The 27,080-nt window shown below is 50.5% G+C and overlaps 1 protein-coding gene across 4 annotated transcripts in view; it reads right to left on the bottom strand.

Annotated features, from left to right (window-relative positions):
- Positions 1-250: 250 nt before the first annotated feature.
- Positions 251-27,080, bottom strand: part of HNF1B (HNF1 homeobox B) — a 51,423-nt gene continuing 24,593 nt past the window's right edge. For 2 of the 4 annotated variants that reach the window (XM_045888117.2, XM_045888118.2), the window contains exons 5-9: positions 20,617-20,777; positions 15,197-15,329; positions 11,366-11,560; positions 8,879-8,997; positions 641-661 (exon numbers count right to left, since the gene is read on the bottom strand). In XM_045888117.2, the coding sequence (XP_045744073.1) occupies positions 641-661; positions 8,879-8,997; positions 11,366-11,560; positions 15,197-15,329; positions 20,617-20,777 (629 nt within the window). Of the gene's footprint in view, positions 662-8,878; positions 8,998-11,365; positions 11,561-15,196; positions 15,330-20,616; positions 20,778-27,080 lie in introns of all 4 variants that reach the window. The other 2 variants (XM_064582183.1, XM_064582184.1) reach the window with 2 other exon arrangements.

Genomic DNA, 27,080 nt, shown 5'->3' with positions numbered 1-27,080 from the left:
GAGGGGGCAAGGGGGCCAATCACTTGGAAGATTCAACTCCGACCTTTACAAAGAGAACTAATAGACACTTTAGTATTATATACAGGGTGGGGGGGGGAGGAAGCGGAGGGGCAATTGCACTTAATTACATTAGGTTATAGTTTACACCCATTGGAGAAATTTACTTCTTCAAAAGAAATCTCAAGATCAGCTGGGATGGGGTAGGGGGCGGGAGGCTGCTCATATTTACAGTGTGTTTGGCTCAGTTCAATAGCACGTGTCCTCCTCATTTCAGTAACAGATTCAAGTTTTTCACATCAGTTTGTTCGACGAGGGAGCGCAACGTAGACACGACAGCTTTCTCTCTTCCTCCTCCGTGGTTTCTCGGCTCCCACCCGTGGGCCGGATGGGAGTCCTGGACATCTTGGGAGAGACATGGCGACAATACTGCGTAGAAGGGGAGGGAAGCCGCACTCTGGGCTGTGCCTCCCAGCGGGCTGTCCTTGTCTGTCCGGGACACCAGCGGGATGTCAGGTAGGCAGGGACCTCTCTCGAAGGTGCCTGTCAGGCCACTGGCCTTTTCCGTGACAGCTGCCTGGAGGCGGACGGTGTGGCAAATAGGGTCCTTGTTGCTGTGCACAAAGTAAGTGATGGGTGGGCATCACCAGGCTTGGAGGGGGCACTGCAGAGAGAGGAGAGAGAGCTCAGCGGCGTGCATTCAGCAGGGATGAGGCCATTCATTTGGCTTCTCCAGGGGAGCCTGGACCCCACTCAGCCAGCCGTGGGCTGAGGACCCCCAGTGCCCGCTCAGTGCCCCCGCGTTGGTGCTATGCTCCCTTTAGGGAAACTCGCGAGCCAGGTTTCCCGGCCACTTCAGAAGACAGCAGTATATTGCTGCAGACCTTGAAATAGTCATAACTCGCTGACCTTTATCCTGAAGTCAAGCTCCTCTTTCTGTGAGCGTGGGGTTTACAGCGTGCTCGGTGTGGTTGCTCAACGGCAGCTGGACGGCAGCTCTTGCCTCTCGTGGAAGTAAGGGTCCTCTTCCTAACACCTCTAAGGGCAGGGGTCCCCTAGACCACTGATCCCCAAATTTTAATGGACCCATGAATACCAGAGAGCCTGTGAAAAGGTGGATTCCGATCGAGCGGGCTTGAGGTGGGGCCTAAGCACCTGCATTTCTAATCAGCTCCCAGATTGGCCAGAACTGATGACCTACTTGAGCAACAGGCCATAAAGCACATAAGAAAATCACCACTTGCTCACGGGAAGGCGTGAGGGGAATTGCAAAGTGCTTTCTACAGGCTTGTTCCTATTAAGACAAGAACTCTGGGCTGAAGGCCTCTGATGCCAGACTTCCAGGTGGGCGGCGGGGGGGGGGGTGGTGGGTGGGCAGGAGACCCCAGAATGGATGGAGAAACCCCCCGAGAGGAGCCACGGCCCACATCCTGGGGTGGCCTCCCCTTCCAGGGCCCTGGGCCTCATTCATTTTGGCGGTCGTGGAACATCATTCCCGTCCTTTTTCTCCAGGGAGGCCCTTTTTGCTTCCCTCTGTCTCTTCCTTCCCTTTCATTTGTTTTGGCATCTAAGGGGAAAATTCTGCCTTTTGGCTTAATGGCTCCTTCTCTAAGGATCTTCCTTCAACACTCAAGAGCTTATATGTGCATACACACACACACACACACACACACACACCTATCATTACTACTAAAGGCCTATTATTGCGTTATTATCTCATCAGTGCTCCCAGCCATAATCCTGTACAAGGTTGCCATTATGCCCATTTTAGAGATTAGGAAGACAAGCTCAAAGAGAGCCAATTACCCGGTTTCAGAACTAGGACAGCATAGAGACAGAGATTCAAACTGGTTCTGGGTGCCCTCGGGCACGTGTTCTTTCTAATATGCTCTGAGGTTAAGAATCTTCTCCTAGCTTTGTGCTCTTAGTCCGGCACTCTCTCTGTGCCTCAGTTTTCTCACTTGTGAAATGGAGGTTGTTGAGGAGTCAGGCAAACTGATACATGGGAAAGGCTCAGAATTAACACTGGGGCTGCACAGGGTGCCTGGGCCTGCGAGCCCTCTTCAGAGTGTGATTGCATTCGAGGGGACAGGTTTTGACCCTTTTAAATTCTTGAGGCCCTGGTCAGGGTCCTCTGATACCCTTTGCCTCCTCTTCCTCTCGCCACCCACCCCCATTTTCGAGTCTCTTTACTTCCCACTATCAGCCTTTTTCCAATTTTCAGATTTCAGGTGAGGAGAGAGAAAATGGCTCGTGACCTTGCAGGTTTCAATAGGAGAGCAAACAAGAAGGGCAGATAAGGAGACGCCAGCGAGATTCTATGACCTGTCATTAGGGATGGGCTTCCCAGCTATCAAATGTTTGCTCACATAATAAAATGGTGGCAGAGCCCTAAATGTTGTCAGAGGTACTAGAGTTATTTGTCCCTTTCAGAGTCTAAACACAAACAGCTGATAAGGGGTGCACTGGGGTCCCTCAGAACCAAGGCCTGGCACACCCAGCCCTGCGGGGGCCCTGCCCAGAGGATCTGGAAGGGGTGGTAGTAGCTGTGGTAACAGTTAAGGACGTCCTCGCTCTAAGGGGGCTGATTACATATGGCAGGAGCTAATGTTTACTGAGGTCCTACTATGTGAGGCACTGCGCTAAGTAAGGGCTTTACATGCATCCTTGTATTGGATTCACACATCAGCCCTTATCATTCATTCATTCAACACGTTTTTGAATGCTTTCTACAGGCTTAGGGCTTTTTTAGGCACTGGGCATATGCAGCCATGAACAAGACCCTGTCCATATCATCACAGAGTTTATATTCTAGAGAGAGTTTTGAATAATAAATAAGTAAATGAATATACATATGTGTGTGTGTGTGTGTGTGTGTGTATAGTACACGTGTATATAAAATAAAATTTCAGGTAGAGATGAATGCTCTGTAGAAAAAAATATGCATGATAACAGGTTAGACTGATTTGAAGGAAAAGGGAATAATTTACAGAGGGCAATCAGGAGGGGCCTCCTTGAAGTGGTCACATTTGAGCTGAATGAGATGAGGGAGCAAGCATGCAAAGATGTGCATTATGGAGCCCACAAATGCAGAAGTCCTTAAGTGGGATCACCTCAATTATGGCTCAGCTGAAGCCGAGGGGAAGAGGGAGGTGGGGAGGGAGGTGAGAAGGGCAGGGTCAGCAGGGGGCTGATCACACTGGGCGCTAGGAAGCCTTCATTTTGGCTTGGTTGCAATGGGAAGCTATTGGAGTTTTGATGGGGCAGGGGTGACATGATTGGTTTCCCCTTTTGAGAGATAATTCTGGCTGCTACGTAGTGAGCAGACCATAACCACCATTGTGGGGCAGGAGTGAGAGTGGGAGTCGGAAGTTGGGGCCACTGTAGGGAATCAGTGAGGGAAGGGGGTAGACTGGTAGGGAGGTGAGAAGCACTCAGATGTGGGATGCATTTTGCAGGATCCCTAGCAGAACTTATCCAGGGACTGGTTGTGGGATGTGCAGAGGAGAATCAAGGAGACTCTCAGGTATCTCCCCTGAACAACTGGTACCATTTTTGGAAATGGAGAAGCCCAAGGAAGAAGCAGTTTGAGTAGGGAGAAACAGGGGCAAAATGAAGAGTTCCTATTTTAGCGAGGCTTGTCATGCCAAAGATGCATTGGATTTATGAATGGGCATTCAAGGGAGAGGTCTGTACTGGAGACAGAACTACTGGATCCATCAGTGTGGACACTTGATCCAAAGCCATGGGAGTGGAGGAGATCATCCAGGAGTGACCACAGCAGAGAATGAACCCCAGGGCCCTCCAACAACTAAATGTTGGGAAGACAAGCTGCCAGCAATGGAAATGAGGCGTGCCACAGTGGAGAGAACCAGGAATGGGTACTGTCCTAAAATCCAAGGGAGAAAAGGAGGGAGTGATCGGCTATGTCAGAGGCAGAGATGGAAAAGTACCCACTGGTTTGACAACATGGTGGTACCAGTGAGCTGGACAGGAGAGGTTTCAGTGCAGTGTGAGGCTGTCAGGAATGGCCTCAAGACAGAACTGGAGCTGAGGAAGTAGAGACAATGAGTACAGATAACTCACCGCTCTTATTACTAAATTAGACTAATTATGGCTCTATTAATTAAAAGTAATGATGGAGCACCTGGGTGGCTCAGTTGGTTAAGCGTCTGACTCTTGATTTTGGCTCAGGTCATGATCTCAGGGTCATGAGATCGAGCCCCTATGTTTCGACCTGTGCTGGGTGTGGACCCTGCTTACACTTCTCTCCCTCTCCCACTGCCCCTCCCCTGCCTTTCTCGCCCTCTCAAATTAATAAATAAATGTCATGATTGTACTTCCAGTTTTACCAATGAGGGAATTGAGGCCTAGAGAGATTGTAGGTAACTTGCCCAGAGTCTCTCAAGAGAAAAGTTTGTGCTCCTCAACACAAGGAAGATGACTTCCTTCTACCTTCTGAGTGTGATGGTCACGGGAGAATAAGTGCCCTTTGCCATTTACAATCTTCCTTCCTAAGTTTGAGAGACACTCAGGGTTGCCAAGTGGGGGGAGCCCAGTTTGCCCCAGCTGCCATGGGCGGGGTGTTTTGAGCCAAGTACCGAGCTACGTATGTTACAAGACTTACTGCGTTTAGTCCTTTTAATGATCCCACGGAAGAGGAATCATCATTTTCACACTATAAGGGAGGAACCTGACGCTCAGAGAGGCTAGGACTTTTCCCTGAGGTCACACAGGTAGAAAGTGGTAAGATCTTAGGCCTGGGTTGGCCTAACTGCCCAGTCGGTGCTCCTAATCATCACACCGTCCTGCCTGACCACCAGTGGAGAAGGCTGGGACATGAGCAGCTGCCGGAGATTTCTGAGAGGCCGTCCACCTCCTTCTTAGCACCCCTGAGCAGTGACTGCTGATGGGTGGGTGGGTGGGAGGGGCCTCTCCTGACCTCTCTGTAAACTAGGAAGCAGAGTAGTGGGTTCAGAGGTTGTGGAAACAGGATTCGGTGTGCAGCCTGCCCACACTTGTTCTAACCCATGTCAGTGCCTTGCTGAGGTCTTGTTCCAGACTGCCGGGCATTGTTTTCAGGAGCTCGGGCACAGACCCACTCAGATGGTAACTCACCAGCACCCACGGTTGAGGAGGAGGGGGAGGGAGGCACACAGAGCTGTAGGAGCTGCAGGTGAGAAAGACCCAGCCCGGAGGTTCCTGAAATGTGATCCACCCGGCCCTGGGGCAGGTCTGTCCTGACAACGAAAACACTGGGATCGGACATAAGTTCAAATCCTGGCTTGAACCTTATGCCTACATAACCTTGGGTCATTTTTTCTGAGTGCTGAAAAAGGGACAGGAGAAGGTGAGCGTGGTAGAATGAATCTGGAGCGAGTCCAGCTCCAGATTTATCATCTGTGTGAATTTGGCCGGATCCCTCCCCACTTCTGAACCTCAGTGTTTTGCTCTGTAAGTTGGGCATTAAAAATATCTACCTTGCAGAATGGGAAGGAGGGTTAGCGGGGAAAAGTAAGAATGGCAAAGCACCTGGAGTGTTGTTATGCAAACGGGAAGCACTCAAAAATGCTAGTCTGAATGCATTCATTCATTCATTCATTCATTCATTCATTCATATTTACTGAACGTCTACTATAGGCCAGGCATTTGGCTAAGCACAAAGGGTCCTGGTGCTCTGAGAGGCCCCTGCATGATTTGCTTTTTTTTCTGGGAGTCCGGGAGTCCTGGGAGTCCAGGGAGGAGAGCACATGTGTGAGTCAGCATAAAAATGGGAAGCAGGTCTCCGGAGCCCAGGCCCAAGAGGGGGGATGTGCTTGAGAGATAGTCCTAATCCTGAGAAATTTTATTGACAGAACCTCCTCTGACCCCATGTGGACCAAGCAATGAGTTAAATTTTGAAGGAGTCAACAGAAGGTATCTCCCAAAGGATCACAGATGGAAAGCAGTGAGAGGCAGGGAGTTAGCACATGGAGTACCTCACCATGTCCCAGCCACTCTCTCAGGCCCTGGGAATAACCTGTGAGATGGGGGTAGGATTTTCCCCAGGAGAAATGCAGAAATGGTCCCGCAGGGTGAATTAACCGCCCAAGGTCACATGGGGCAAGGCTGCTGGGAATAACCTGTGAGATGGGGGTAGGATTTTCCCCAGGAGAAATGCAGAAATGGTCCCTCAGGGTGAATTAACCGCCCAAGGTCACATGGGGCAAGGCTGCCGGCTTTTCCTAGCACTCCGTGCTGCCTCTCAAGGAGTGATGTCCAGGACGCTTGGCTTGGAGCCTCTGTGCACACTAATGGCCCCATTCCATGCACACAACAGCCTACGGAAGAGTCGGAGAAGCCCCCCCTTGGGGTGTTCAGCTGTTGAGCCCAGCCATTCCCCCAACATGTATGACCGAAGAATCCTCCTTTCCTCACACCATGCGCCCCCGGTTCCCAGCAACAGTCTTGCAACTCATTTTGGAAAACAATACTTTAGAACAAAGAGAAAACAGAATTGCCACCAGATCTCTTTCAGAATTCATTTCTGACCCTTTGCCTGGGGAACAAAGTTGGTACAAATTTTCTCCACCTTGGATCTTTCTGTCGGGAGGCAGCACCTTTACCCTGGACTTCATTGTGCTTTCCCATTCCTCTTCTCCTTCAGTCTGGAGGAAGAAAGTTGCCTGATGGGGACACCTACGTGGGCTGAATTTTATGCTTGTTCCTGACCGCTGAGACCTCAAAAGCAGCAAACGCTGTGGGTGTTTTAGAGATGGAGATCGGAAGGCAAGTACTGTTGAAGTGGAAGGAGGGCAGGATTTAGAGTCAAAGCCCAGAGTCTGAAGGTCCAGCTCTAGAACTGACCACCTGTGAGAACTTGGGCAGGTCACTCTCCCTCTCTGAGCCTCAGTTCATTCCTTTGTACCAAGGAATACTTGGTACATTCCTTATACCAGGCAGTAAAAAGAAAATGATGAGATCATGTTCACGAGAAGTAGAAACCTGAAGGGCTCCGTGAATAGTTTGATCCTAAATGTAATCATCCTTCTCATCATCCCAGAAATGAGTGTACCACGAGACTCCTGAACCGCCCAGGGACTTAGGGACAACTTCACGGTGGTTCTGGAAGGCTGTTCATGCAGCTTCAAGGTCGGCTGGCCACTCTGTCCAGCGGAGGGGAGAAGCCATTTGGGGGCCAGTGCCGTGTCTCAGAGAGCACCTCGGAGTATTTTGATTAAGAGACCATTTCCTGAATTCAGAGGGCTTGTTTCAACAAGCAAGCATCAAAGTCAACTTGGGAAAGACAGGAATAATTAATCAGAGCCCTGTCTAGGGCTGACCAAGCGGCAGATGGATTGATAAACCTTTCAAAGGGGAAGGTATTCCCAAGCAGGGCCGCTGCGCCTGGCTGCCCCCCTGATTGAGATTTGTGAGCACAGATAAATGTTTTCCCTGCTCACTACAAAGAGTGGGAAATCGCACGGGAGTCGAAGGGCAGGGCAACGGGGGGGGGGTGTCCTTTCATCTTCCATTGGGTGAGAGAAGAGTGGCAGAGCAGGTCCCACACACCTTTTCCTCTCCCCCCAACTCCAGAGCCCAGCTGCCTACGCCATGTGCGTGCGTGCGTGCGTGCGTGTGTTCATGAGCGCACATGCACACACCCAAGACGTGCCAGGCACTTAATCTCCATGACCTCATCGAATCCCCAGAACAAGTCCATGCTATGACTCTCATTTTAAAGGTGAAGAAATGAGGGCTCGGAGAGGTCAAGGTCACCAAACAAGGGGCAAAACCAGGAGTAGAACCCACCTGCTCTATAATATGGCAGGACCAGGAGGAGATGTGGGCAAAGGGAAGAGCAGAGAACCCAAGCCCATGAAAGAACCTGCTTGGTAGCACATGGCAGTGAAAGAGGTGTGAGTTGCAGGACTCGGATGGAAAAAAGACCATCAACAAGACCAAACCCCGCTGAGAGCCTCTGACACGAAGTTCAAGGTTGTCGCCTACTTATCTAGTAATCAATAGAGGCCGGACAGTTCCCACACCGCACAGACCCCAGCTCCTAAAAGGTCCTATTGTATTATTCTGGAAGTGTCCTGCGTGTTCAGACTCTTGTCCCGTTTCCTAACTCTTTGTGTCCCGTGACAGTCCAGCTGTCCAAGCTGTAGTGACAAGCCTTGTCTTTGGTTGGCTTTACTGCTCCATCAGCTCTACCTGGAGGTGGGAACTAGCCATCCACTGAGAGAGTGACAAAGCCTCTGGATTTCCCGCTTGTAGTGCACTGGGAAGTCAATTCTGAGTTTCTTGATAAAACAACAAGTAGACGCAGGCCCCGGTAAGGCCCGACTGTCTACTGGGGAATCTCCATGGGTTGGGAGAATTGGGTCATTCTCTGGAATTTACAGTGTTCTGGGTCCCGCATGGGTCCTGGACGGGGGAGTCAGCCTCAGGACCCTGACTCTCTACTCTTTTTCCATTGATTGATTTGTGGAGAACCCTCAGGGATCCCTCTTGCAAAGCGTGAAATGCTACAGAGGGTGTGACTTTTCCGAGTCGCCCTTGGAAACACCTTTTCCATGCACCACTGTTCAATCCACTGGGAAATACTCAGTCTCAATACCTAAAGACTCTGTGTAATGCAGGCTCCAGTGGTTTATCAAGCCCTGGTCATCTAGTGCTTCTGTTGGGATAGCTGGGGGAGCAGGACGTCCTTTTGGCCTGTGGCCCATCTTCCTTGCCCTCTGACCTTGGGGATTCATTTAGCAAGTAACCAGGGGCCTGGGAAGGACCAGGCTCAGTCCGCAGGGCACTGTCATGTCACCCTTTCTGCGCATCAACAGCCTGGGTCGTTGCCCCCGCCCCCCCTCGTTGCCCCCGCCCCCCCTCCTGCTGGCATTACCTGTTTACTGGAAGACATGTGGGTAAGCGTACTGATGCTGCTTGTATCTGTGACCACCATCGCAGATGGAAACCGGGAGGTGTGGGAATACTGGGGGGGTTCCTGCTTGTGTGTGTACACTGGAGAGACAGAGTGGAGACACGGTCAAGGCGCAGATCACACAGGCGTCAGCACAGCTACAGACCCCCCATCCCACACCATAGCTCCCGCGTCCCCAGGCAGAGAAAAGCGGGGCAGCGCTGGCGATGTTTTGGAAGGCGGTGTGACACGGTAAAAAGAACGGCCACGTGTTCGAATTCTGGCTCCTCGATTAAGTTACGTAACCTCAATTTCCTCATCTGTAAAATGGGGATGATAGCTGTTGTAGGATCAGAAAACATCATGTGTAAAGTACTTTGTATCAAATAGACAAACAGCTTTGCACAGTGTCTTGTCGATAGGAATGGACAGCACTTCTGTTCTCCTGACTTTCAATTAAATGTTAGATGCCTACGCATCAACAAATGGCCCTTACGCATACGTGGTGCATCGGATATTTTAAGTCCAAAAAAGTTCTAAGTAGCTGGCAAACACAAACAAGCTGGCCAGCACAAGCTTATCATATCTGCCATGACTCAAGAGCCAGGTCTTAGGCAGGCAATTATAAACTGATTAATAATTATAATTAGACATGGGTATAATTCATTGTGTAATTCTGGGTTGTTCCAATTTGTGCTAAAATGACGTCATAGGTCATACTATGCCATCACAGAAAGTTGAAGGATGATAGACAAGGGGAGACTAGATGCAAATAAAACCTTCAGGGACATGTGACTCATTTTCCAGTTTTTCCAGTACTTGTTCGCTAAGTCTAGAACCTTTTGACTCATGTGATTTATCCATTAGATTCATATAAATTCGACCAACTAACAGAAGCATGTGGATATTTGGCCACGAGGGAAGGAGCAGCCAATTCTATCTACCACAGCATCCCCTAGTAGGGGACGGGGTCATGGTCACTGCCTGCCACCCCAGCTTGTCCCTCCTGTGGAGGGAGGCTGGTTGTTGTCTGGTCCTGGGGCCCCCAGCTGGGGCTCAGCAGTCCACAGGTCATCACTGGGGACCACTCTCTGACAATCCCACCTGGGCCTGGCGAGGGGCAGGGACAAGTGGGGGCATATTATCGGGTCCAGAATGGAAGGAAAGTGCGTACATGTGGTCCCAGACTCTGCTACAGGTTATGGCAGATTTTTCCAGAAGCCACAAAAAAATGTGATTGGAATGTGAGATGGTGCTTAGAAACCAGCTCTGCAGGCCTGAGGTGGGGAGAGCGCCCCGAGGAGAGAAGAAGGCTGAACTTGGCTGCTTTTCCTCAGACGCACAGCTCTGTCAGGCAGCCAGGGGAGAAACAAAAATCCTCTTCCCCATTCCTGCCTCCTATTAAACAGTCCCTTAATAAATCATCACCTGCATTTCTGTAACTCTTATGTTTACCAAACACAGTTCATACCTATTCTTATTTCATCTCCATAATCACTCTACACTATTTATCTCATCTCCATAATCATTCTACATTCCATTTTATGGATGAGGAAATTGAGGCTCAGAGTGGCTAAGTAACTTTACCAATGGCTACACAGCTGGTAAGCCTCAGAGCCAGGATTTAAATCCTAGGTTTGTCTGACTCCAAGATGAACACTATTCCAGAGACTTCTCTGGTGTTCCTGTGGGACCCTGCCTGCTGTGATTTCTCCCCAAACTTGTAGGCCAGGGGCTGTATCCTGATCTGGCCAGAGGGCTGGCTGGGGGCCTGGGGCTCAGGATGTAGGGCAGAGATACAGTGGCTGGAGTGGGTGGGAACTAACTGGTTGAAAGACAGGCCTTAAGAGTAGGTGGAGAAATAGGATATGAGAAATAGCCTGGGTGCGGGGGGAGCGCAGAAGCACTACTGTTCCTTATCCAAGACGGCACGCAAGTGGTATTTTCCACCTCTGTCCGTGGTTCTCGATTAGAGATGTTTGGGGTGTGTCAATTGGACAGCATGGGGATTCTAGAAGATTCTTCAACTTCAGGGAATGCAAATTGCATGCCCACTCTTGTCGTTTGGTAACGGTGGCTTGGAATTTTAGATTGAAAGGGCTAAGTTGAGGCTCATGGGGAAAAGGCGCTGTGGCCGCCTGGTGGGATTGTCCATGGGTGCCACCCCTGCACTCTATCTCCAGCCCCCCTTTGCGCGTAGGCCTCCACTGTCCTCTTCAAACCTTCCCCCAGGAGTCACGGAGGTAGAGGGTAGGTCTAGGAAAGGCAGAGACCACACAGCACAGACCACACAAGGGTTATGCTGAGAAATTGTCTGGGTTGATAACAGGTAGGCAAAAGTGACCCGATCAGTACACTTCCTAGCAAGTACAGATCCAGAGAGGGCAATGCGGGCTACTTAGGGCCCTTGGTGGCGCCCATCCCCACTCCCACCCCCCACACTCCTACCCCCGACGCCTGCGTCCTTACTGTGCGAGTTCTGCAGCTGAGTCACGGCTGCCATGAAGGGCTGCTGGGGCATGTGGCTGCCGGGGCTCTGCTGCATGAGGGGCTGCTGGTGAGGGCTGTGCAGCTGCTGGGAGAACTGGACAGGCTGCAGGGCTGCCAGGCTGCCGGCCACACTGTTGATGACGGGGACACTCTGTGCTTGGGAAGTGTTGAGGCCTGTGGGAGCAAGAGGGAAAGATCAGAGGTGGCTGCGGGGATAGGGAGAGGTGAGTGCCCGGGAACAGTCACTAACTGAGCCCCTGCTATGTGCCAGGCACAGTGGGGCCTTGCATGAGAGATTGCATGGGAAATGGTTTTATGGATCCATTCTACAAAGAAACTGAGGCTTGGAGAGATGGACTTGCTCACATTCCACAGTGGGTTGTGGTTGGAAAAGGGCTTACACAGATCCGAGGCCTGAGAACCATCCTCCCAAACTTGGCTCCCCTGAGGTTGCCAGGACCCTGGGAAGGTGGCCTCTAACGAGCCTACTCCCTCCAGACCTGACTCCAAGAGAGGCCTGCCTGGGTGCCCTGAGGGCAGCTAAAGACCCTCACTCTAAGGCACAGATTATGGCCCAGACCTGTCTGTCCAGCAGAGGGCAGGAGTGTTCAGGAACTCACATTTTGATACAAAAACAAACCCCCCCCCCCCAAACCCCAAACAAACAAAACACAACAACAACCTGCACCATCCCAGGAGTACAAAGACCCTCATTTAGCGAACTGGTGCAAAGACCCTGGGGAGGTCAGATGCTTATTCTCTTGACCGTAGCAGAGAGGGGAGAAAAACACCAGACCTCAACCAGTCTCTGAAGAAGACAGGTCTTATCTGGCGGCACAGGGCTTGTGGCACAAAAGGTCCAGGTACTGGGAAGAGGAAGTCGTAAGTAAAAGGTTGGCAGTTTATAGGGGCTCTTGCCATCTTTCTGTTCTGGAGGTGTGAGGCCTCTGGGGTCCTGTTCTGCATCCACATCCTGAGGCCTCTTCAGAACAGGGGCCAGCACTGCAGAGACTGGGTTCCCCTCCCCAACTCCATGTGCTCCCTGGGTGGGAATCTGGGGGAGACAGCCAAGCCAGGGTGGGAGTGGGGGTGAGAGGATCAGGGGCAAGACACCCCGACCTCTTTCCTGGAGCTGCCAATGTTCCTTTGACCCTGCCTTCTGTGAAACTGGGGGCAGGATGGAATGAAGAAGAAATCCAGAAAAAGGTCTCTTTCAGGCAAGCATGGAAGGGACACCCAGAGAGACTTCCCTGAAATGGAGAAGGTTCCAGAAGCAGGTTTGTGGGCAGTCCTCCGTGGAGATAGTACGAAGACCTCAGCTGTTGCTTACTCAGGGCTTTAGCTGATATGGTTATCAGAAACCTAAAAGGTGAGACCCCTGAGCCGAAGTGAAGGGAGAATAAGCCCCCTCCTGGCTCTTCTGGGGCAGGGGAATGGGGCCGGGTCCTCTGATGCCATTCAGACCAGCACTATCTCCCATTCCCCAGGGGCTCAGCTCCCCAAGCCCGAGTCTCACCTGATACCCTGATATCCCATTTCCCTCTCCCACCTTCCACTGGGGTCTCCTGGGAGGCCCCATGGACTTGCTGTTTTCCCAGGAGCCTATTACTCTGCTCTTTTGGGAAATCTCTTCCCAGAAGAGCCAATTACCCTGTTGAGAGTGGATGACATTTGAGGGCACAATTCTGAAACCTGCCTGGGCTTTAGAATCATCTGGGGGAGCTCTTCAAGAAATATACATTCCTCCGCCTCACCCAAGACTTAATGAGTCGGAACCTTCAGAGGTGAGGCCCAGGAATCTTATTTTCAACACAGTCTGTGATCCTGCTGTGCCTCAATTCCAGGACCGAGAGCCACTGATGTCATTCTAGCTCCCACGGAGTGTGACTCGTGGCCTTTTCCCCTGTTTTCTGGGCACTGGCTACTGCCCGAGAAGCATGCTGTCCATCCAGCGGACGAATAGGGAATGAGGGCTTGGCAGGGCCAAGTGCTTTGCTATCACGGTCTGCCTGAGGCAGGACCCTCAGACTCAACGGGACAGGAGTTGGCCACACAGGAGGATGCCTGCAAGCAACTCTGTAGCCTGACACTCCACCGGCTAGGACCGCGCGTCTCGGCCAAGTTTTCTGGTGATCCTCACCATTCTTCATGCCCTGCCCACCCCACTCCAAGCACACACATGCACATGCACCATGAACACCCTTCCAAGGGCAATGTACACTCTGGTGCTGCCCACCTGCAGTAGGAGGTTAAGGATATAGCAAGAAGCTGGAGAAGTATGGGAGGAAGAAATCAGGAGGAGCAAAACTGAAAAAAATATGGAACAGCTTCCGGGAAAATTTTAGTTGAGAGAGTGCCTAAGAAAATATAAGAATTGTGTGTGTGTCGGCCAAAGCTTGATGTGGGAAGAAAGAAGGTTAGGTGGGATGGTTTGTGTATCTTTTTGGTTGTGGAAATGAAGAGGTGACATAGTTTACCCATGGGTCTTTTAACCAAATCTTCTAGAAGGCAAGCAAGCTGGTTTTAGGTATCCTATCTCAATCTCAAACCCTGGTGTTAGTATGGTTACCATATTCCTGTGAAAAGGCAGTACGTTTGAAATAATTTTTTATTTCGTGAGTCCTCTAAAAGCTTCTCTAGTCCCGTTTCTCTCTGCAAAAAAACAAAACAACTGCAGAGTACATCAATTTCCGAGCAGTTCAAGATATGCTCAGTAAAGCTGTGTGCTCTCATGGGCCTAGCCCTGTTTTGCCCTCCAAGAGCGCATAAGGCATTCTCCTCAGAAGTGATCTGAGTTGCCACCTTGGCTAGAGCTGACTTAGAGAGAAGAGAGAAAGAGGAAAAGGCAGGAACAAAATAAAGAGGTGGTCGGTGTGGGCACTCGATACAGGGAGGCCACAAGGACAAGGGGGCGATATTAGGTGGAGAGAAAGATGAGCAATGTGCCATCCTCAGATCTCTCCCGAGCCTTCTCGGGAAGTCTTCCCAGTGTCACACAGTGATGACTTGGCCTGAGCTGTCATGAGGAAGCTGAAAACACACTGAATACTCATCAACATGAGAATTCTGAGAGCGGCCTCCACAGATGCGGTCCCCGTCAGCCTTCCCGTGGCCTGAACTGGCCCATCTGTGAGGGGCTACAGGCTCGCCGTGGAACAAGAGCCTCCTAGAGCTGGAAGGATGGGGTCCATCCCCCGTCTTCAGGCATGTTTCTCCTTAAAGACTCAGAGATGCTACAACAGTTTCCCTCGGAGTTCTCACTGTACTTTCACCACTGGCCAAAGAGGTGTCCTATGACCACACCAAATTCCCTGTTTAGAAGGAAGCCCATCACTGCTCCATCTTGGCCAACACAAAGAAACATCAGCACAACTTCCTGGAACATCTACCACATCCTTAGGGGTAGAAATGAACACGAGACAAAAGTGTAAGCTATGATATTACACATACTCACGCTTTATAGATTTACAAGCATGTCTCTCTGCACTGTCATTTGATCACCTCAGCAACCCATTTTACAGATGAGGAAACTGAACCTCATTAAGGTTAATGATTTGCCCCAGGATGCTCGGCTGGTGAGCCATGACCAAGATTCGACGTGACTCCATTGTCTTCTCTTTCTTTAGGCTAAACAGTCCAAATATTGTTGAGGAGAGAGATAAGGAACTAAACATAAGTGGAATCAAATCTACAAGAGGCGGGTGAGTTTGAAGGGGGCCTTCTATAAACCTTTTTTAAAATCAGGTTGACTTACTGCCCACCCTTCTTCTCCCTGCCCCCCTAGGTTTTGTGACCAAGAACGGAGCTTACTTTGTGCAATGGCCATAACTCCAGAGAGGGGGGTCATGATGAGGTTTTGAGATTGCTGGGGATTATGGTGGGACAGGCTGTGGATATTCGTCAGGGTGCTGACAGGGGGCAAACCACCTCCGGAGACGGAGATCTGCTGGAGAGAAAAAACAAGAGCAACGTGAGTGCAACCGGGACTGCAATGAGCAGTGTCCAAAATGACACGGCTCAGCAATTCCTCTGCACAGCTAATTCACTCATCCATCCATCCATCCATCCATTCGCTCAACAATAATTATGAAGCATCCACTGAGGCGCAGGCACTGTTCTAGGTGCTGAAGATTGAGAAGCAAAATATACAACAATCCCTTCCCTTATGGTGCTTCCATCTGTTGACCGTCTTTGAGTTACCTGCCTGCCTTAGGGATTCTTCTGCTCCTGGGTATTGTGGGACTGTCCCTTGCTCAGTTTGGAAATATCCTCTGTTCTGCTCCATGCCTTCTCTCTTCCTGGTGCTAAAGATATGTGATTGCTAAAAATAATGACTGAAGTCTAACCTAGTGAGAGCAGATTAGGGACTAGGCAGAAGGGCAGGAAAGCTCTCACCGATACAGGCCCCACTAAGTACCACTCATACGTTAACCAACAAACCTCACTGTGGTTCCGTGAGGCAGACGCTTCATGGTAGATCTGTATCAGGTAGATATGGTATCAGCTAGATACATCCACCGTTTCACTGATGGAAAAACCGAGGCTCAGAGTAGATATGTATATTGCCTAAGATCCAATAACCCAGCAAGTGGTATATCTGGTATTTAAACCCAGGTCTGCCTGACTCTGGAAGTCAAATTCTTACCTTTTATAGAGGACCTTTCCCCACCCCTGCAATTATTACTAAGGGTTGGGGGGGAGATCCGCCATCATTGGGCTTCTCTACCTTTTCCCAATCTCCACTATGCATTAAAGATGTTTGTTGTTTTGGTCAAGGAGCTGATATCATAATGACAAAGATACTAAATGATAAGCCCTGGACCCCAAGGCTTGTCTTTTACAAGCATGTCTCTCTGCACTGTCATTTGATCACCTCAGCCACCCATTTTACAGATGAGGAAACTTGCACCATTATATTTTAATGGCAGATGAGTAAGAGAAAGCTACTGGTTTTAATGAGTTTATTACACACAGGGCCACTTTGCATCTTTTCATTGGGGGAATCAAATCCTTTTATTTATTCCTAATAGTGTCTTTTCCTTATTGATTTTCTTCAGCACACATGCTGACAGGGTCTCTTCCCTGCTAGCACTAACATGTGCGTACGTCTCACTGCCTTGCTTAGACCTTTCGAAACAGTATTGAACAATAACAGCTGTCACAGATGTGCTTGCTTTGATTCTGATGTTTTCAGAACTGCTTCCAATGGTTCCCCATTAATTATAAGGAGCTATCAGTTTTACACATACACACACGCACGTGCTTTTTTTGGTGACAAAGTAGTTTACTATTTATAGTGTTAAAATCATTTCTAAAATTATTATTAAGAAAACATGTCTCGGGCGCCTGGCTGGCTCAGTCAGTGGAGCATGTGACTCTTGATCTTGGGGTTCTAAGTTCGAGCCCCACATCGGGTATAGAGTTTACTTAAAAATAAAATCTTAGAAAGAAAGAGAGAGAGAGAGGTGGGGGAGGAAGAAGGAAGAGAGATGTCTCCTGTCATTCTGAACTACTCCAGACATTCTTGATGGTATCAGGACCACTCAGAGGTACTTTAGGATTAGGATACATACATTATGTCTGAGTAGGCCAGGTGCCTTCTTCTAGAGCTTGTCAAATGATGGGCCTCACACTAGCACCCAGGTAAGACACTATCTCCTGCCCTGACCTTCTGGTCAACCCCATAGCTTCCAAGGTTAATTTGAAAAAGAAAGAAAGAAAAAAACCAAACAGGTTTGTTTGTGTTTTTAAAATGGGCATCAAGAAATCAGTTGGGGGGTGTGTCACATGACCAAGAAGGAATTCTGACCACATCAAACAAGAGAGAACCAGCCTGTTCGCTGGACTTGTTTTTCAAAATGTCAGAGTCATTAAAAAAAAAAAGAAAGAAAGAAAGAAAAGAAATCAGTAACCTGCCTTCAGACTTCCTTTGGGTAATGTAGTCCCTTTGGAGAAAGTCAATGAAGTGACGGCAATCTCTGCCGTTTCAGTGCTTGATTTTCATGGTGAAAGAGAAATGCAGATGCCAACCATAAAAACAACTTCAAGGTACACGGCTTTAGAGTTTGTGAAGTGCTTCCACTGACTGTCCTCAACAGATACTGACACAAGTGGGGAGGGCGTTCTCACCACTGCCCCTACGGTAGTTACCAGTTAAGAGACTGATCCTCCCGAGAGTGGACAGACCAGCCCTATGTCACTTGACTAGTGAGTGAGGAAGCCAGAATTCACACTCGGTTTTGCTGAGAGTTCAAATCCCTTCCACCTGCTACTTTTGCGTAACCTTGGTCAAGTTCCTTCCACTCTAAAATGCAACCAGTATTTTCTACTTGCCTCCAGGACTGAAGGAAGCCAGGGGCTGCCAAGGACACCAGTCATGACTCTTACATGGTAACTCACTGCGTTTGCATTACGTGAATGGGGCCATTTGCAGTACTTTCCCTCATGCTAAGTGCTTCATGCCTACAGCCTACGAGGTTGGTGTTACTATCCCCACACTGTGGGCATGGAGATGGAAGTTGAGAGAAGTTAAGAAATGTGCTCAAGAAGTAGTGTTGGTGTTCAAAGCAGGCCATCTGCCTCTAAGGCCTGAGCTCTTCCCTGTTAGGCCATACTGCTTTGATACTGTGAAAGTATCCAGGATGTGCTTTTTAATTTTTATTGTTATTATTTTTTATTAAGTAAACTCTATATGCCCAATGTGGGGTTTGAACTCATGACCCCGAGATTAAGAGCCACATGCTCTACTGACTGAGCCAGCCAGGAGCCCCAGTATGTATTTTTTTTTTTTTTAAGATTTTATTTATTTCCTTGAGAGCAAGCGAGCATGAGCGGAGTGGGGGGAAGAAGCGGAGGGAGAGGGGTAAGCAGACTCTGCGCTGAGCACAGAGCCCGACACGGGGCTTGATCCCACGATCCCAAGATCATGACTTGAGCCAAAACCAAGAATCGGACACTCAACCAACTGAGCCCCCCAGGAGCCCCCCAGTATGTGTAACCCTAAAGCTGGCCAGCTTTTTGTCTATGCACTCAGGTACGGGAGGGGGACAGACAGTGCAAAGGAAAACTCACATGGATCAGCAATATTTCCAAAACTAATCCCTGGGGGAAGATTTTGAATTCACATCCTACTGAACACATCACTCCTTGCCCAGGGCTTACCCAAAGAACTGCAGCGCTACAAGTCATCCTCATACCAACCCCACGACGCAGGCATTATTCTCCCCCATTTTACAGATGAGGAAGCTGAAGTTAAGCAACATCGATCCTATTGCTGATAAACAACAGAGTCCAAGACATGGACACATGGGCTTTCTTGCCTGCATTATTTTTAACCATATTCCACTCTTGCCTTGGTAGACCACAATCTGTGATGGACCTGTTATATATTAACAGAAAACAGATTCTTGCATGTGGGCAACCAGTAATAGTGACATAACATACGAGCCAAGGTGTTGGAGACTAGTAAAAAGCCGGTCCCTGCAAACAAGCTTCCAGGTGTTTGCTAACGTTGAGGTGTGCTCTCTTGGTCAATCATCAATCCAATAATATACTACCCAAAAGGGCACTGCTGAGCGGAACAGGAAGCAAAAAGTGAGTCTGCAGACTGCCTTTGGAGGAGCTGTGGCTTGGGGTGAGGCTGCCTGCCTCTTAGGAGAAAGAGCAGGAGGGTCCAAACCCCAAGGACCTTCAAGTGAGAGGAGCAGAGACTTGGAGGGTTTCGTGGACTAAATCAAGACCTCTTCCATGAGACCCCCTTCTCCAGAGCAGCGCGGGCGATCCTTACCCCTAACCTATTTGGGTCTCAAAGTGACTCATAAGGACTTGCCTATGCCTCTCACAAGGTAGCCGCACAAACTGTTCTTCATGAAGAAGCAGCTTACGGGATGAGGGGAGGGCAAGGGGGCTACCAAATGCCTCCCCCAGGAGTGCCTTTTCATTTTCCTTTGCACAGACGGCTACCTCTGTTAGCAGTCTGCACAGACCATGACCCGGGCTAGCACTCCCCTTGGAAACTACACGCTGTTTTCTCCTCCAGGGAGCTGGGGACTCAATCACCTGTGACTTACCATTCCTGTGTTGCCTACACAGCGGGCACACGTCAAGGTCTGAGATGGCATCTGCTCCCTGTCCCCGTCCCCCGCTCGGGCCCCCATCTGCCTCTGGGTCAGACACCTCGAGGGAATGTGTGCAGCTCCACCTTGAGCGTCAAGCCAGGAACCTGCGGCTCCTCCCCCACTGAAACCCAGAGCAGGACCCAAAGAATCGGGTTTTCCATTTCCTACCCTTAATGGTGTTGTAATGCCTGTCTCTCACCGGCGGCGCTCCCCTGCCCTTGTGTGGCTAGAGAATTAGAGCCTTGAAAATTCAATGAGTCTATCCCTCACCAAGTGTGCTAAACTTACATCTGGGTGTGGGCTGTGGGTATGACCACGGAAAACGTCACTCAAAGAGAGGAACACGGATATTCTTGACCATCTGACGCTGTGCTGAGCACATCTATTCCCCCAACAACCGTATTGTTATTACCCGCATTTTATAGTTGAGAGAAGGAGACCTAGAGTAGTTCAGTAACCGGCCCAAGGCTACACAGCTATTAAGTGCTGGAGCTGGGATCTGAACCCTGGTCCCTGGAACTTCAAAGTCGGTGTCTCTCACTCGTGGGGCAAGCATCGCCCCGCCCCACCTGCCCTTTTGTGCGGTGCTCTTCCCTGACGTGCCATCGGATGTCCCAGCTCAAGAAGCCTCTCTCCACCCCCCTGCTACCCCTAAATCCTGTTTCTCTCCTGGCTGGCAGCACCAGGGGGTGGTGAAGAGAAAGAGGGGGTTTGTTTCAAAGTGAAGCCCTCTCTGAGGTGAAAAGACTGGCTTTGGAGGCCTTGGTGGTGGGGGGGGGGGTATGAATGAACATTTTATCAACACACATGTCATTGGCGGCCCCAAAACAAACAGTGTCCCACCCGGCTTGCTCCTTTATGAGGCATTCAATCAATAAAACGAGAGCAGAACTCTGTCAGATTTATTGGCCAGGTTCAAACCGAACACCTCTTCCACCCGCCAAAGGCTGGGTCACTGGTCCTACCTTTCCGTTCCAACTCTGGACAGCCCCCATTTTCCCCGACGACCGGGCTACAATGGCTCATTGTTTGAGGCAGGCCTTGTGAGAAGTTGTGTTTGTTTTGCCTCTTATCTTATCAGCTCCAGAGCTACAATGGCCCAGGTGTACTCACCATTTTACCATCAGGTGAGAGGAGACTGTGGCCAGGGTCCAGACTGGCTGGAGAGACTTGCTGTAAAACAGATTGGCTGGTTGCCATGGCATTGTTGCTATGGTGGCTGATTGTTGAGGCGGAAGTGACCTCACTGTTCCCCGGCTGGCTGTAGCGGACGCCTGCAAAACAAGACAGACCCAACAGCAGCCGTGAGGGACCCCAGGGCCTTGGAACACTGAGTCGGCTGCCCTGGTTTGCAAGGGTGGCCGCCAAGAATGTCCAGTTGGTGCCTTCTCCTCCCCTGTCCGCCCACAGGAAACGCTGGCCTAGGGGAAAGGTGGTGCGGGCTCGACTTCAAATTCCAGAACGTAAGCTCCTTGAGGGCAGGGCATTTTTGTCCGTTTTGTTTTGTTCATGGCGGTATCCCTAGTGTCTTGGCACTTGGTAACCACTCAATATGTATCTGTCAGAGGAAAGAAGGAAAGAATGAATGGAAGGAAGGAAGAAGGAAGGAAGGAAGGAAGGAAGGAAGGAAGGAAGGAAGGAAGGAAGGAAGGAAGGAAGGAAGGAAGGAAGGAAGGAACTCCAACGAACAAGAGGATTCCCCTTGTTGCTTTAGCATAGTTCTTTCAGGCTTTAGGTGCTGAGATTGGCCTTCTCCTCCCGGCAAGGGTATTTGTTTTACTATTCGAAATGCCTTCTAGAAATCTCTCCCTGATATCTCTTGGCAATGCGGGGCTGCAAAGTATGAGTAGACCCTTTCTACAAAGAGGCACTTACCCAGGGACCCCTGTAAGAGCTATAGCGAAAGGCATCCGTCTCTGCGCACCATGGTTTTGGCTGAGCCTGAGAGGCCCTGGCGGGTGGGGGGGGGGGGGGGCGGGGCAGGGGCACGGGCAGAGCAGGACAGAGATGGGGCTGCAGCTGAGAGTCTTTGGCTCTGGAACTCACAGTCCTCTGATGGGGTCCCATCTGGCTGACTTCCAGGGCCCAGGGGGAGGCGTGTCTGCCAGGACGTGGGGCAGGCAGCGCATACTGGCAGGATGTGGATGCCTTAGTAAACCACTGCAGTTTGGTCTGCAAGGGAGGGGAGAACCAAGCATGTTTACAGCCTCACTGCTCTGACCCTCCCTCTTGCTCAGGAACCAAAACAGAGGTCTGCGCTCGGGAAGGGCAGAAGGAAGCTGAAGGGGAGAGCAGGGTGTGGGGGGGGGGAGTGGAGGGGGGCAAAGAACCAGGGCTCAGTTTGCAGGGTCAAAGTCCTGCTGGATGGGCCCATGAGACAGCCAAAGACAAAGCTGGGGGTCGCTGGGACATCTCACTCTTAAGTTCAAAGCTGACAAAGACCCTGTTCTCGTTTTTCACTTTGGATTCAACAAAAAGGTTTGAGGGACCCTGGGTCTACCTGCAGGGGAGGGAGACGAATGCTCTCGGCATGCAATCGTTTGGAGAGGTGGGCCAACTGTCTGCCTACAATTCTCCATTTACCAGCTTTCCCCACATTAACTCTCACTGTATCAAGGATACGAATTCTGCTGGTCTGTCTCCCCCTGCCCTGCCTCCTGCTCCCCCTGGAGCCCCACCCTCCTGAGGAGGCTGCAAAGTCCCCCCAGGAGCCTCCAAATCACTAAGCAGCCTCCAAATCGCTAAGCCGCAGCTTGCCAAGAGGATCCTCAAGCCAGTTTTCCTGGCATGGTCCAAAGGACGTTACCCAAGGCTGATATGACCTAGAGCCTCAGAGGGCTGGGAAGAAAACAAACAAATGCTAAGGCAGGGTTCTAACCTTCAAGAGCAACCTGCTTGACTCTGAGTGGCTTGATGAGTGCTCTATGGGCTTCTTCTATTGCTGGTTGTCCCCACCCTTTGATGCATGGGGCTGCCGGTGGGGGTGGCGGTGGCAGTGGGACAGCATTGGAATTTGGCGGTTACTGGTCTAGGGCACCACATTTTGGGGGGAACAGGCGCCATGGAGTTAAAAGGAAGAAAGGCTTCCCTGCCTCCAAACCAGCACCCCCTGCCCAGTCCTGCCCGTGATCCTCCGCAGCTATCTGTGGCCCTGAGGTCTCCTATTTACCCCCGTCTATCCGTCCCACTGGATCACATTAGGTTCTTTTTTTCTCCACTCACATTTGCCCCTGGGCTCCTGGAAGGATGCGTCCAACAGCTCACAGTGTTGTCATGTAGAGAAGAGAGATGTGTGCCTCGTGAGCTCAGGAGCCAGAGCAGCTCCAGCAATAAATAGTGGAGGCAGGTTTCAAATCAGTAACAGGTAACGTCTTCTGACAAGGAGGGACAGGGAGAAGACTGTGGGCTCGAGAGCTTGCCAAACTCAGGCTCGAATCCTGACTTTGCTCTTTGGAGACGTGTGATCTTGAGAAAATAACTTCTCTATCTGTGCTGTAGCTTCCTCTCATACAATGGAGGGAATGCTTCCTCAACAGGGCCATTTGGGGATAAGAGAAAGTATCTATAATTCTCCTAGCATAATGCTAAATAAATGGTAACTATAGGTGGGGAGGGAGCTGGTATGGAGATGGACCCCAAGGTACTTGCCCTAAGACTCTAGAATTCTAGACAACTTAGGGCAGATTCTAAGTACCGAATGGAATGACCTGTCCCTAGAGAAGGGCTCCCAAAGGAGTCTACCCTGTAGAAGCCCCGATGTTTTGCTCTGGAAGCAACCTGGGAGGCAGGCCTGGCCCCTGCCCCTCTCATTCTTTCCTTTTGGAGGGACTGGACTTCACCCTGTTTTCTCCTGCTTTCTCTGACTCCCTGGCCAGCTATTTACCTCCCCAAGATGCTCTGCTCTTGAGAGAGTGGTGATAACGCTGGGAGTCAGGCGTGTGTTCACCTCCCAGCCTGTCCCCATCATCGATTCAGCCTCAAGTCAAACAGACTCTGGTTTTAGCCTATTTAATTTGGCCGAAGGAAGAGGGCCAGTCGTCTGATGATCAAATATGGGTCACGGGGAGGCTTCTCCCCTACCGCAGGCTACATAATTATTTATTTAAAAATAATTAACCAAGGATATCCGCAGGAAACAAAAGCCTTCTTTAGGACGGAGCCTGGCAGAAGAGTGTCAAGAGCCATTTGTTAGAACCCAGGCAGTGTAGCCCAAGGCTGCTGTGGTGTTTAAACCTTGTTTGCTCCCCCCAGCAGAACTTCATTCTAGGAGAAATGTAAGGGTGGGGCTGTTCTGTTAAAAGACCGGTGGGCTTAGACCTCTGGCGAAGGGGGAGCATCGGGCTGGGAGCTTAGGGGATCCCTGGTTGATCTCAGCTCTGCCTTCAGTGTATTGGGTGAACTCCAGCTTCCTCATCTCCGAGCCAGAGGACTGCCCGCTGTGGGAGGGGGCTGTTATCACTGCCGAGTGTGGTGGGAGCGAGGCGGGGGGCTGTTCACCCAGATTCACCTGTAACCTTTCCCACCGGTGCTCCTCTCACCAGCAGTTGGGCAATCACTCTGGGCCCAGAGAAGGTGGCTGTAATCAGGCAGCCGCCTTAACGGGGGTGTGAAGGTGGAAGGTGTATCACAAGACAGTGGCTGGCAATCCACCGGGAATAGGTGTTCTTGTTAGAGGAAGGAGCGGCCGGGTCCTTGGGTATTTCACAAACCCAGGAGAGCTCTTCAAGGGAGAAGGAAAGCGGAGGAGGCTCTGGAGCCAGGCAACCCCGGTTTAAATCCTGGCTCAACCACACATTAGCTGTGTGGCCTTGGGGAGGTGACTGAACCTCCCCGAGCTTCAGCTTCTTTGCTGTTAACAATCTCTGACCCTTAGCTCATTGGGAAGAAGATGAATGACTTAAGGGATGTGGAAGTCCCCAGAACGTGCTTGGCACATAACAGTGGCTCAAGATACCTCAGCTCCTTCTACTTTGGGACTGTCTCGGTCCAAAAGATGTTTTCAGGAAGGCTGAGTTCACACAAACTTGACTGAGCACCTCTCACGTGCTGGGTACTGTGCTAGGGAAGTGGAATGGCATCTTCCCTTCTTCCTTCACCCCTGCAAGCTCTGAACATAAATACTACCACAAGGGCTCTGGTTTACTACTGACTGGCCAAAGCTGCTGGGTTAATAGCCCCAGAGGTCCCCAGAGGAGATATGACAATGCCAGAAGGTGGCCCTGTACCTTGCACTCCCTTCCTGGCTCAAGGCACTCATCGGCCATGTCCCCACCGCTGGTCCTAGGAACCACGGTACGTGTGTCCAGCAGCAAAAGTCATCCCAGCTAGAATCTAGAGACATCCCTGAGATCCTGGTGAGGAGCTGACCTCCTTCACCTGTTCCTAGGCCTCAGTATCATGGGTGTTGGGCTCTTCCTGAATTCCTGATGGCATGTGGGACAGAGACAACTCATCCGGTTTCTATGCAATATGACTAGTCAGAAGTATCAACACATGAACGGAGTTCATGGTTCAGGAAGCCGGCATCTCCACACTCTGCTTCCTGTGCCAACACCCTCCTCCAGGGCACTCTTCACACTGCTGCAGCTTGGGATTTCTTTCTTAAACAAACTCGCACCATGTCACTGCCCTCTTTGGAAACCTAGGACGGCCCCTCACTGCCTTCTGGAAAAGCCCCAACAGCAAAGACTAGCAGAATCGGGCCTCTGTGACTCCAGCGCCTTAGCTGCATCATCTCGCATGACATCCCACACAGCTGTGTCAGAGCACCTGCTGTCCGTCATGTTGGCCCGGCCATCTCCTGCCTCTGTGCCTTTGCTTCTGCTGTTCCCTCTGCCGGGAAAGCTCTTCCCTTCTTTTCCATGTCGCATCTTTTTAAGAGGGCTAAATGTCACCTCCTCTGTGAAGCTCTCCTTGATTCATCTTGGTAGTTATCTGCTTTGCCTTTTGCATTTCACATGCAGTTGAGACGCTTACAGCGGGAGTCAGTCGCCCAGCACCATAATGTTCCTATGATAGGGTACTTCTCTTTCCCTCTTAAAGGAAGGGATGGCTTTTTACTCAACATTGCATCCTCAGAGCCTAACAGAGGGCCTGGGACTATGAACATTTCCTGAAAGAAGGAATGAGCACTCAGCTGCTTTGAGCATGCATTCTCTAGAACAAGGGAGCATCCCTTCTGACCGAAGGAGAAAATGCCATCAGTCCCACAGCAATGTTGGTATTGAAAGCATGCATCTGGTCCAATTCTATTGATACACTATGGAATAATCTGAGTGCAACGTGAATTTCCCATTAGGAATTCAGAAACCTGCACCCAGCTGAGCGGAGCCACATGGGAAAACACTAAACACATTAGTGTGTGTTCGCATGTGCGCGCACACACACACACACATGCACACACACACACACCCTTCAAGCGTCTACCAGCTACCTGCAGTTTCCTGCATGTGCTATAGGCCACCTCCATCCACATCTGGAGTTAGAACCTTCCCTCCGATTTCCGACAACCCTCCACCCACCACTTCACACCAACTCACAAGCTGAGACCCTTCTGACGCCTACCTCCACACGCAAACTTCAGGGCTGCTTCAGGTAAAATGCCGTATTTATTGCTGCACTGATGCATTTCCTAACCAGTTAACGGGGGTAAAACTCTGCTCATCTTTTTATTAGAGTCTTATCTTCTTAAAGGGTGTCACTGAAGAAGTTTTGAGTAGTGTGCCCTTAACCCCATTTTTTCCCCCATAAGCCCCGGGGTTTTTATTGCATGACTTTACAGAGCATGGCGGTTTTTATGATGTAAATGTCGGCTTCTACAGAACTGACCATGCACCTGTGTTCGAGGACAGACACAACTGCCCCATAGGAGGACCCCGGAGAGGACCTGCTCAGGGTGTAATTAACCGCAAGTACTTTTCAGAAACCTGTGCTTCAGGGGCTGAGAACTTACAGCTCTCTTAGAGCTTCTCAAAACAACTGGAATTCCACAATTCCAGAAATCAACAGGCCATCAGCGTCTAGATGCTTGAAACGAATTCTCTCTCTCTGTCTCTCTGCCTTCTCTGCCTTGATGATTCTGGGCCAGTCAACTGTGGGGTCTTGGCATTTTTTTCTACAAGATGGGCATATGGATCTTCCTTCCTCAGAGGCCAGAATGATGAGTGAGTAAAATAAGGTGAGAGAAGCACCAGGTTTTCCGGGGAGAGAAAAAGCTGCGCAAACAGCAGAGCAATGTCAGCCAGGGAAACATGACCAGAACCGCTCTTTTATAGGAAGCGGGGGGAGAGGGAGGTGGGGCCTCCTGGGCAACGTGAGGCTCGGCTTGCCCCCATGTGGCCTTTGGCACTGAAGCCAGGGGGCCCATTTTCCTGGGGTCTGGGAGCTGCACCCAGAATCTGGTGGGATGCCTTTCACCCTTGACATTTCAAAGCCAATCTCCCATCCCTGATAATGCAGGAATGTTCCTCCGGCTGATGGACCTCTGCCAGGGAGAACGAGCGTCCCAGCCACCAACAGAGTAAACATTACTCAACTGGCCAGAGTCTGTCACACACATTCTTCCCGTGTGTTTTTAA

This window comes from Mirounga angustirostris, unplaced genomic scaffold (assembly GCF_029215605.1).
Source record: "Mirounga angustirostris isolate CCGP_5_RB_7025 unplaced genomic scaffold, mMirAng1.0.hap1 SCAF_17, whole genome shotgun sequence".
Lineage (NCBI taxonomy): Eukaryota > Metazoa > Chordata > Mammalia > Carnivora > Phocidae > Mirounga > Mirounga angustirostris.
The sequence above is the reverse complement of the archived record's forward strand: the minus strand, read 5'-3'. Positions and strand labels throughout refer to the sequence as shown.